Raw genomic sequence first — 12,519 nt, forward strand, 5'->3', positions numbered from 1 at the left:
TACTTAGCTCCTTCAAGGTCGTACGGATTATGCTTTCTTTCCTTTTTTTTTTTTTTTGGCGAACTGTCAAACGGTTAAGACCACACACACCACTTTTCTATCCTCAGATCTCTTTAAGTGTTCCAGATCGAGGACAAGAGGGCACCACATATCAAAACTGAAACTACAGAAGTGGTGAGAAAAGCTACAGACTGAGAAGGCTTTAAACCATTAACAAATCCTGGTCTGTATTGCCATGTCAAGAGAGCTAATAAAGAGCTTGTATTCTTGTGACTTTGGAATATTTCATCATAACCTACCAAAGTACGAAGAAAAGAAAATTGGCCTTAAGGCTAACAGTGTGATATGAGGAGATAAGGCTGGGTTCGTGTCAAGGGAGGAGGCCGCGTGGGCCTAGCTAGGCTTCCACGCTTGGGGTACAGCAATTAGCACAGCTCTCACGTCGTGAGGCCCATTCAGGTGCACAACAAGGAACGCATAGAGGGCGTCTGTGCATACCAGCACTTCGGTAAGATGGGAGGAGATGTCTGAGATGCTGAGAAGAGCAGTGTTTATTTTCTGTTAAGGTCTCTCCCCAAGAACTCACACTATGTAGAGAAGTAACACAAAAACATCGACCTGTTCGTCATCACCAACAAAACTGCGGTATTAAAAAAATCACCCTTTTAAACAAACACTTATTAATAATGTGGTCTCCGTAGCATAAAAACCTAATTACTAACTGCAAATAGTAGTAATGCATGGACGATCTGGGCTGCCTCATTAACTAGTTTTTTTTATGACACACTAGGAAGAAAATAGCCTTTAAACACTTCTATATGGCACATTTGAGGACATCAGACAGGATAATAAACAAAAAGCTTCCTATCCTTCTCGTGTCGTGATGCTGAACAACGTTATTCCATGTCCTTCGAAATCCGAAAAATGAACAAGGACAATACAGGGTGTCATCAGGAACGTTAGCACATCGTTTTTATGTTCTATCCATGAGACAATGTCCTAATTTCGGAAGTACGTGCGCTTCGATGTTTTTCTTCTTTTTTTCCTGGTGGGATAGAATATTTCCCCAAACTTAATATGGATGGAAGCACTAGCTATTCAAAACTGGGTTATAACCCTTCATTGAAATTCAAATGAGATAGTACGAAGGAAGAAAAAGGTGGGACAGTTAGGCCTGGTTCAAAAGGTGCATCTGGTCTACACTTCCTTATTAAGTGAAAAACAAGATAAAAAGACTAAACTACTAAAAATATTATACAACAACATTATGTAAAACAACTGAACTACAACCACAATGATAAATGTTTCATATTTAAGAACAGTATCAAAACACTTATGGTTATAAAAGCGTTACATTCAACGAAACATTGCACTCTGAAGCAAACTTCAAGTTAATACTTGACGAATATGTCGTTTCGGTAACAACGAAGTTTAATACTACATCGATAGTCTGAAATGACACGAGCTTTATTATGGCAATAAAAACTGTCAATTAAAATAGAAATTACTTGAATGATGACTGATGTAAGCCCATTGTTTTGGTGAACAGCTAATTATCACGCTGGTGAAAATTTTATCTGACTATTTATTCTTGAAATGTTAGTATATCCGATAAATTGTTAACATGATCTTATTAGGGTATTAAGTCGTCAATTATAAACGTGAAAACTTAAGAAACAAAACAGACGTGTTGATATCTCTGGTACATATTCTTAATTAGTCAACTAACCTGCCCACAGTTATTAACTCTCAATTAAAAACAAAATTACAAAGTTGTTTTTATAGTGTAAGCCGATGGTGAGGTTGAAACATTGCATCATATTGAGTTATTTTACGATTTTGCCTGTTAAATACCCAGCGTAAAAAACTGATTTCAAAATACTAATTTTGTACGCAAGGAGCCATAGTAATAATTATTGGGATTAACGTTAGTATCAGTGATATTTCTGTGTCCAGTGGATTCGTTCGACTGATGTGTCATTAGTGATCATGCAATGAACAAAGCCATGCAATTCGGCACATAAAATGTTTTAAAAATGTGTTTCGTAAAAATATGATAGATTCCCCATTGATAATTCTAAGGTTAAATACGAAATCTAAAAAAAATCAGCGTCAGTCTTATTGTGAATATCAGTTCCTAGTTTGAAGTAACGATTCACGTTGTATTTATTATACCTGAACAATAAGGGTTGAACAACAGTTCACAGATTAAGCTGGCAAACAAGTATTTTATTTTCAATGTGTTTCATTATCAAAGGTAAAATATAAGGTCCAGTTAATTAAGGCGAACAACGCGAATAGAACATATTGTCTTGGTATTAACAATACCATCGCTTTATGAAGTGTACCGCGTTTTCATTCCGCCTCTTAAACCTGTTTTAAATCTGTATCACAGAAAGAAACCAAGGTCCTAAAGACGTTTTTTCTTTTCTCTGTGGACAGACAACATTAGTCATTTCTCAGAATGTAAGAGGTATCTGATGTACGTGTTGTTGACCTCTGCGCTCAACACTGGTAGTCCTCACGCAAGCCTTGCTTCACATAGGGAGCATTTCTGCTCTTTCCAAAGCTTTGGCTCCACCTGCTCTCAAGGATAACGAGTCTACAGGACAAATAAGCCTGAAATAAGAAGTTTCGCCTTCGTCTTATTGTTAATTAGCCTAATGTCCTTCATTAACCACTTCATTACATACTTTGCTTAGGCCTGACGAACACCACCTCCAGTATCCGCATAGGTTGCGGAACTCGAGATCACGGTTTGCATTAATTCTACTTCGAGAGTATAATCATAAACAAAAGGTTACGTCATTCCCTGGTTACAGAAAAAAAAAACATTCAATTGGATACATTATTATTTCTTTCGTGAGCAAATGAGACAAAAACATTTTATCTCAAATTCACATCTTAGTCCTGTGATACGTTCCTCTTAAATAAGATAACAGAAAGAAATCGTGTTCTTTGTACGTCATTACAATGTGTATAATATCTAACTGATACAAGTATTCATCACTGTACTAAATGTTATATGCAATTGATACAAATTATCATAATTACACTGTACTTAGTACTACACCGAAGTGATCTGAGTTTTTAGAAGCTATCACACTAGTCAGTACCAGTTGCAGTTTGATAATGAAAAATTCTATATGTGCAATTAATTTCAAACCCACACATATCACGTTTCGATCATTATACTAAGTACTAAAGCAATTTGATCCAAGTTTCAACTATTACAATAACTACTACTCATCTAATTCAAGTTTTCATCATTACATTAAACACCAAACCCATCTAATACAAATTTTTACAACTGCGCAAAACAGGTAACTCAACTGGTTCAAGTTTTAACCATTACACTAAGTACGAAGACCATCTGATATAAGCTTTTAGAAATTAACAAAGCAGTAAACCACTACAGACCCAAGTTTTAATCTGATAGAAGTGGTTAGAAATAAACTAAACAGTTAACCCAACTGGCCCAAATCTTTTGACGTATAATAAGTAACCCAAGTGGTCTAAGTTTTCAAAGTTACACTGTAAAGTAAACCCAACTGATTCGAGTATTCATTACTGCTTTAAGTCTAACTAACTCATGTCGTCGTATAGAACACTAACCTTAGCTCAAACAAGTTTTCATCACTTCTAAGCCTAAATGAGTCTAGTTTTTATCATTACGTAAATACTATATCGAACTGATCCATGGTTTATGAGTGTAATCAGTCTTAAACCAAGTATTGCAATAAGTATCAAATTTAAGTGAAATTATCATCTTTATATTAGTTTCTAAGTTCATCTGTACAAAAGAGAGTAAACCAACGGACTGTTGTTTGTAGTGGCATTTTATACGTCTTAAAATGTTAAAGAAAACTTGACAATTATTCTATACACACACATATATACTGTACAAATATATGTACAGTATTATCCGAATTTTTCGACAAAGAGGGTAACTATGAAAGTAAAGGCGCCTATTATTTTTAACTCTCTTAACTTGAGTGCTCTCTCGCGGAAAAAAAGAGTTCTCAACATTTACTTTAATTTTAAATATACAAATAACATGTTATAATAAAGAAAATTATTATATTATTGTAAAAAAGTTAAAGAAACCGTAAAAGTAACAAAAATGATTAAAATAACACAAAAATTATAGATCTGGAATACCCTTAGGATTATCGATAGTTCTATGTTTATTGTTTTCAGCAGTAAAAATATTCAAACTTCTAACAATCAGCTTTAATTAACTTCACTCTCAAAATGTGCTATACTATGTACATTATTTGATTGATATCAAGAATAAACCAAGTTATACCGGTTCGGCGGAATAATATATTTAGTATTTAAAAGAGATTGTTGGCTGAATAATTTATAAAAATAAATCTAAAACATAAATGTGAGTGAAATACAACTCAAAATACCATACACATATTGTATTGTTTGTTTTAACAATAGAACTAATTCAACAAAACAACATTTTCAACTATGGAAACTTTCATTTAACCTGGAGCTAAGATGTCTAATGCTTATTAAAGGTAAACAAGAGGAAATTCTCAATAACCGCGTCTGTAGTTAGATCTCAAATCGGTCAAAAGATGAGACCATGAGCTAAAAATGTCTACTTGGAAAAACAAACTTAGAGCCATTCTATAAGCTGCTGTACTATGGTTAAAGACAGAAAAACCTATGGTTTGTTTTGGCACATTGAAAGGTAAAAATCTTTATAATTAGTTACAGCCGACTGCTTTCAGTAACACAGTAACCAGTTACCGAAACTAGTCGGCTATAACTAATCATAATTTTACATTTCATTGTACCAAAAAACATCGGTTTTGTGTTTTTTATACTTACTAATGTTCATTTTTGTTATCAAACAGTGAAAATATATACAATATTAAATCATAAATACTAAGTTTCATCTTTAGTATCTTCCGTAACATAAAAACGTTAAAAATCAGATATAAATTTGTTAATTATAGTAAAACTTATAAACGCCTAGCATTTCACCTCCTTATTTGTCTGAATTACACATTCTTGTTTCATTTGATAAGCATATAACTCCTGGACATATGTATATTATGAACATACATTTTGTGATGACATCAAAATAAAAAAAACAAACAGTTATTTGAGTTTTGTTCTGAAAGTTGATTCAGAATTCACTCTAAATGAATTGATCCAATCAAATACTATTCCGTTTATTTTAACAAAATGTCTTACCTTTAAAATGCACTTTCCGACATCCTCATTCTCTCGTACTGTAACGTTGTAAAAACTTTGATCAAAAATTGGTTCGTTATCATTGACGTCACTAATGGTCACAATGACGGTGGTGCTAGAAGAAAGAGGTGTCGATCCTCCATCAGTGGCCACAACAGTAATTTGTGGCATTGGATCTGTCTCACAGTCTATGTGTGTTCTTGTAGTAATCAAGCCAGTTTTGCTATCTATTTGAAACCATTTAGAATGAGTTTCAGGAGTGTGTTTAATAGAGTATGTGATAAGTGAGTTATTTCCTTCATCTCTATCAACAGCTGATAATTGAAATACTGATGTCCCAGGATCTGCAACTTCTAACACATACGCATAGTAAACAATGTGGTCAAATTCTGGAGCATTATCATTTGTATCTGTTACCGCTAATTCAAATGTTCGGGATGCATTTAAAGGAGGATTTCCTTGATCAGTTGCACTGACAACCATTGTGTAATTAGGTCTGACTTCTCTATCTAAAGGGTAGGATACAATGACTAAGTAAATGATGTTGTCCTGAGTAGTCAAACCGAAATGGCCATCACCGCCTTGTAAAGTAACATTTACATTAGCATATTCTTCTTTAGAATCAGGGTCATTCACACTTATCCGTGCCACAAATTCTCCCGGTTTTGCATCCTCGGATATCTTTGGAGAAGCATCATCACTTAAGAATATAAGATTGATTGTAGGTTGGTTGTCATTTACATCCGTGATGCGTATGGAGACGAAGGCCGTGGTCTCGAGAGGCTGAGCACCATTGTCGCGTGCAACTACTACTAATTCGTGTACATCACGTGATTCGAAATCAAGAGGTTTGTTGACAGAAATTACTCCTGTCTTAGGATCAATAACAAAGATATTTTCTCGATCACTTTGTCTTCGATTAATTGAATAAGTTGTTCTTCCATTTTCTCCAGAATCAGTATCAGTAGCGAAAACTCTCAAAACGCTAGTACCAAGAGTAGCATTTTCGGCCACAGTAGCGAAATACCTGCTCTGATTAAAAATTGGCTGGTTATCATTAACATCTTGAATCGTTATGTTTACAGCCATCGACCCTTTCACAGGAGGAGTTCCTCCATCATAAGCTTCAATCACTAAAGTATAGAAAGGGGTTGTCTCACGATCCAAAACGCCATTTATCTGCAGATCTAGATACAAAACTTCATCACGCTCTCGATGAGAGGACAAACGAAAGGCGTTATTCACATTGCCAGAAACTATTTTGTAACTCTGAGTATTAAACAAGCCCAGATCTCGATCTTTAGCAGGATTCAATGTCCTCTTCACATCTTTAGGAGTGTTCTCTGGAAAATCAATGGTCATCACTGGAGCGGAAAATTCTGGAGCATTGTCATTTTCGTCCTTCACTTTAATGGAAACGCGAATATTTTCCCCGCTTAATGGAATCGCTACAAATGAATAAAAACTTCTTACTTCTCGATCTAAAACTACGTTTGTTCTTATCTCCCCAGTGGACTGATCAATGTGAAGGTCTGAATCCACAGCACTACCAGGCACTGGAACAATCAAATATGGCGGTTGTGGGGGCTTCGGGAGTCCGCGACCATTTTGGCCAATGTGACCAATAGTAGTACTAATTCCAACGCCTTCAGATATTTCAAATTCTTGTAAATATTCTGCACGTAAAGTGCTCAAAAGTATAAACAAAACAATTAAACAAATTTCCGCAGTCCGTTCTGAAATTATTGTAAAGGGTTTCATCTTCGATGCCGAGTTAAAACTTTCCATTCTTCAGAAGATACAAGACGATAAGATTCTGTACTAAACACTGGGGTTATTCCGTAATGGAAAGACGATCTCTCTGCTTAGCTGATGTGGCTTGATCATATCCTACATGTTAGTCAGGATAGTAAAATAATGTTGACGGCCACCTTCGTTCTTCTGTGGGTGAATGGCCTAGGATCCTACAGATCCCCTCCAAGAAAGGTCAACCCTGGAAGAGAACAAAATCAGGGGTTTATTATTTCTTGCTTGCTTAACTCCCTCTAAAGCGCATGAACACGTGGATTCTGATCCTCTGGAGGTAATGTTTCCCTAGCGTGCAGAGCTCGAGAAGCACGAGCTCAACTGAGAAAGTAACCATCTTACCCCTCTTGAAGCACTAGTTAAACTGCACCGTAGTGGTGTTAGGTCAACGCAGTTTCGTTGCTGAGGTCAAAAGCTTGTTTTCGTGACCAAAGAGCTTGCCACTGTGGAGTGTGTGTAATTACTAGGTGTCATTCAGCTCCAGTGAGTTCTTCGTGTACCTGATACTCATGAAAAACGTTGAAACCACGAGTACGTAATTTTTAAATGAAGCACTATTTCTTTGAATACATCAGAGTTCAATGAAAAGTGGTAATATAATGAGACTACATTGGCTCTCACTCATTGTACTAGAGTAGTTTAATTTACATGCTATTTTACCAAAATTGCCCATGCGTCAGTCGCTTTAGTATTCACAGCTCTTTACGCATTACACAAATAACTAATTCATTAAAAAACGTCGAGGAATTACAATTTATACTGTGAGTTGATATATAATGACGTGTAATATAGTAAGTTCACATTATTACACGATGTTTTTTCTCAAAGGAATAAGTAACCAAATCACAAACGCATTCGCTGCCAAGTTAATAAACGTAAAACTGTTTTATTTTACAATAAAATAGTTAACTTTCATGGCAAAATAATGGTTAAAACGAAATGTTCTGCCATGTTAGGGAAAAAATAATAAAACATTTTTTCTCTGCCTTAGCTTCCCGCTGGTACAGCGGTAAGTCTACGGATTTATAACCCTAACATTAGTGGGTTCGATTGCCCTCGGTGGGCTCAATAGATAGCCCGATGTGGCTGTACTATAAGAAAACACACACACTCTGTCTCAGTTATTTACGCGTTATAAATCAAAATTATGATAATGTTCAAAAGTTTTTATTTAAGATTTTAATCCCATTATTTTAAATTATAATATATCGTGATTTGACTTTTAATTTAGTCTAACACACTTAGTTATGAATTTTTTCATTTTCTAATTAATAATTTAAAATATAAAATTTGAACCATATTCACGTCGAAAAACAAATTTCTTAGGGCTAAGGCTTAGCCACTCGTGTGATATATCTTTCTTTTTCGACTACGTGAATAGAAACATACTTTTAAATAAAAATATATTTTCATTTAAAGATCAGTATGCAATCCAATTAGTAATGTATTCGTTTTGTTTCAAAATGCTTTGAAATTGGCACTTCATAACTCTTAACACATGGACTTACTAAAGCAATACGATTAAGTCTTAAATGAACTTGAATAGTTGTACCTTGTCGTTCACTTTGAAGAATAAGATGTGAATTGCTAGGAAACAGATGAACTTTTATTTTGTAACACAGACAAGAAGTTTGCCAGATTAAGAGATTCGTAACCCGTTTCACGCCTCACTTAACCATGACCTTTTGATCTTTACTATTAGCGCGTTTACCTTTCCAGACTGGAAACATAATAAAATATCTAAAAAAGTTTGCAAGAAATTATTTTCACATGAGCATTCCATCAAATAAAGACAAAAGACTTAACTCTCTTTTCGCCCTAAAAGAAAAACATTAATAAAAGTTGAGATAATAGACCTGTTAAACAGCAACCACTAAAATCGATTCTTGTGTAAAATACTGAGTGATTTCACTCGCAGACATACAAACCTTAGCTTTCTATCAAAACTAATCAAAGTAAAAATTAAACAACTTTCATACAACTGATTTCCAAACTCGAGCCAACTGTTCTATAACTTTGTGAACTTAGCTAAATCTAGTGCCTCCAAAATACAAATAATATGTAGAAAATAAAAATGTCTCAAGACGTACTACAAATAAATGCCAAGTGCAAAAACAGTATCAGAAACTAAGTGTCTTTCAAGAGGGTCTACAATGCGTCCACGCATGTATAAAATGTTGGGATGTTGGCGCGCTAAACACAATGTGTCCATACAGAAAATAAAACCGTATTTTAAAATTTAATATACGTCCAATATAAAAAATTATTATAACTATATGATTCTAATATAATCAAACACACAAACACAAGAGAAAATTAAATACTCGAAAATTACTACTTCTGAGATATTCCAAAGTGTTCATCTGAAAGATGCAAATACACCTTAAGATACGTTAAACTGACTTGAACACAACATGCAAATTGAAAAACTGCCTATATATGAAGGCAGTATCACAGTAGGAGGTACTGATAGCTAACTTTACTTAATCCGAGAAAAACGATTAAAGCAAAGTTAGAACGCTGTGTTAATTAACAAGATGCAAAATGGTGTCTCGCAAAAATGCTATTCAACCAAAAATAATGAATAACAAGATAAGAAGTTTCATTCGTACCACAAAATAGTGTAAGTTTATAACGACGAATGTGAATTTACACACCTGCTTAAAAAAACCAACAAAATTCAGCTGAAAACAGTCGCCGTAAGACATAAAAGTTTGCTTCTTCGCAAAACAATACTATGTATTTGAATACGATTACTGTTTATATATAATGTTCTACTTTCACCGCGAAATGGTGTTAATTAGCTCCAAACAATGAATGTAAGATATATCAAGTGCTGTATTATTATCTGGCACTACGACAACTTTAACTTGTCAATATCCAACACAGTTGTACACAATATCACGTGATCTGGAGACAACTACATCTCTAGATTACCTTTAGTACCGTAATATCTAGCTTGACGACAAATGTACTTGTCAATATCCAGCACAGTTGTACACAATATCATGTGTTCTGGAGACAACTACATCTCTAGATTACCTTTAGGACCGTAATATCTAGCGTGACGACAAATGTACTTGTCAATATCCAACACAGTTGTACACAATATCATGTGTTCTGGAGACAACTACATCTCTAGATTACCTTTAGTACCGTAATATCTAGCGTGACGACAAATGTACTTGTCAATATCCAACACAGTTGTACACAATATCACGTGATCTGGAGACAACTACATCTCTAGATTACCTTTAGTACCGTAATATCTAGCGTGACGACAACTTTAACTTGTCAATATCCAACACAGTTGTACACAATATCATGTGTTCTGGAGACAACTACATCTCTAGGTTACCTTTAGTACTGTAATATCTAGCGTGACGACAACTGTACTTGTCAGTAACCCTATATAATATCATCTTTTTTAGAAAGAGCTACAGCTTTGCATTAACTTCAGTACTGTATTATCTGATGTAATGATGACCGTAACTTCTAAGTAATACACAATTTCGCGTTCTCTGGAGACAGTTATAGGGTTGAATTGGTTTTAGTGACGATAGTTGTAACTTTCCGTAACCCTACATAATGTCGCGTTTTCTGAAGACAAGTATACTTTTATAGTGCTTTTTGTAGTTGGTTATTTAGCGATAGCTGTAACTTCTTATTAACCCTAAATAGTTGGTTATCTGGTAATAACTGTAACTTCTGCCTAACTTAACATAATATTAAGGATTTTGGAATAGTTACAGCTTTGCATTGCGTTTAATACTGTATTATCTGGTGTGACAACAACCCTAATTTTTTACTAAATACTATTTTTGAATACAGTTGTTAATCTATGAACACTGTTTGTTTTTAAGGGTAACTTAAACACTTACAGAAGTCAATGAAGAAAGCATCGACACATTTTCTGTATTGCAATATAACTTAACGGATTTTTGCACCGTTTCCATAGAAATGCGAATAAGGGTTACTTGGAGCAGTAGAGTTCATTATATGGTTTCGTTTTTATATTCTTTGTGATAATGCCACATAATTTACTTTTATATGCATAGTTAGATTTATATCTTTACAAAATAAGGTTATATTTACACTAGTAATGTTTGCCATGCTCTCTTTATGTCATTAAGGTAAAGTTTGGTGCAAGTTACTATCTCATGTCTTCATGTATTTACCAACTTGCTTAAATCGTGCTCGAACTGATGTTCCCCATGCCTAACCCTACAGAACAATGCATGTGCACGCATAAAACGAGTAATACACGGGTAATCTAATGGATCAAACAAGCCGAACTATTGTTATCAAACGAAACACCATTGGACAATTATTCGATACTGACTGGATAACTTTAACGATCATAGAGTTGCTCGTGTATCATAAAATGCTGGCATGTCACTGAAGAAAATCACGAAACAATCATCCATGCACCTGAAACTGATGGGCCAGTAAATAAAAAAAACCAAAAGATTTTAATACTTACAGAAGCTACCGAGCTTCAACAAAGAAAGTAATGAATTTATTGTCACCGGTACAAGCGAAACATACACGCACCAATAAAAAAACGTTTGTTTTTCATTACAAAGCTACAAAGTGTGCTATCTGAGTTATGCCTAACGCTGTATCGAAACCCGTTTTTTTGGGTTATAATTTTTCGGACTTAACGCCGAGTAAATGGAGAGCGAATAGAAGTAAAAGCAAAGAAATCACCAACTTACATCAAAAACGCTCAGTATTTGCCCTCACTTTATATAGCAACTCCAAAGAAAATATGAGGGTAAAAAGTAGCCCCAGTTGAAAAACGAGATATATTGCAAGTTGCTACAGACAAGCAGTGTTATTGTTAACATTTCAACTGTTCATGGCTTTCTTTTTCAATTGTTACCAGTTGCAGAAGGTTCGATTTTGCTTTGGGAAGTTCTTGATAAATGAAGTGGGAGAGGGAATGGGAGGGGGAAAGCAGGAATACATCATCGTTCTGTCGAGCTTCCAATTCTCCCCTGTGTTACCCCCACCTACTGTGCCCTTTAATGACCTTTGGATACGCTACAATTTGGACCGCACTTTTACAGCAATGTTACTTCCTGTAGTACAGTTTCTTTCGCTCCCACTATACATTAGTATCGAATTACAAAACTAGAGTTCCAGCTCAGACTGACCACTGTAGGCTTTTTTATTTCTTTTGCTTAGTCATGAGACACTTGCATTCACCACAAACTCTCGCTGTGTTTTGTGTTGGAGAGAACGACCATGTCTAACAACGAATATATAAAAAATAAAATGAGCAAAGAAGAGAGTTAGTGACGTGTTTTTTACTTAATGTAATACCGTTTAGCCCCCCGCCAGTACAGTGGTAAGTCTAAGGATTTATAACGCTAAAATAAGTGGTTCGATTCCCCTCGGTGGGCTCAGCAGATAGCCCGATGTGGCTTTGCTATACGAAAAAAAAACACACACACACAATACCATTTAATATTTGGATATTCGAATTATATGGAT

The 12,519-nt window shown here is 34.9% G+C and overlaps 1 protein-coding gene across 1 annotated transcript in view; it reads right to left on the minus strand.

Moving 5' to 3' along the window:
• LOC143228557 (protein dachsous-like) overlaps positions 1-12,519 on the minus strand; it is a 156,288-nt gene that overhangs the window by 122,833 nt on the left and 20,936 nt on the right. Inside the window, exon 2 of the mRNA XM_076459799.1 lies at positions 5,215-7,207. Coding sequence (XP_076315914.1) covers positions 5,215-7,002 — 1,788 coding nt within the window. The 5' untranslated portion in view covers positions 7,003-7,207. The remainder of the gene's footprint in view (positions 1-5,214; positions 7,208-12,519) is intronic.

The sequence above is a fragment of the Tachypleus tridentatus genome, chromosome 10, assembly GCF_004210375.1.
Source record: "Tachypleus tridentatus isolate NWPU-2018 chromosome 10, ASM421037v1, whole genome shotgun sequence".
NCBI classification, from domain to species: domain Eukaryota; kingdom Metazoa; phylum Arthropoda; class Merostomata; order Xiphosura; family Limulidae; genus Tachypleus; species Tachypleus tridentatus.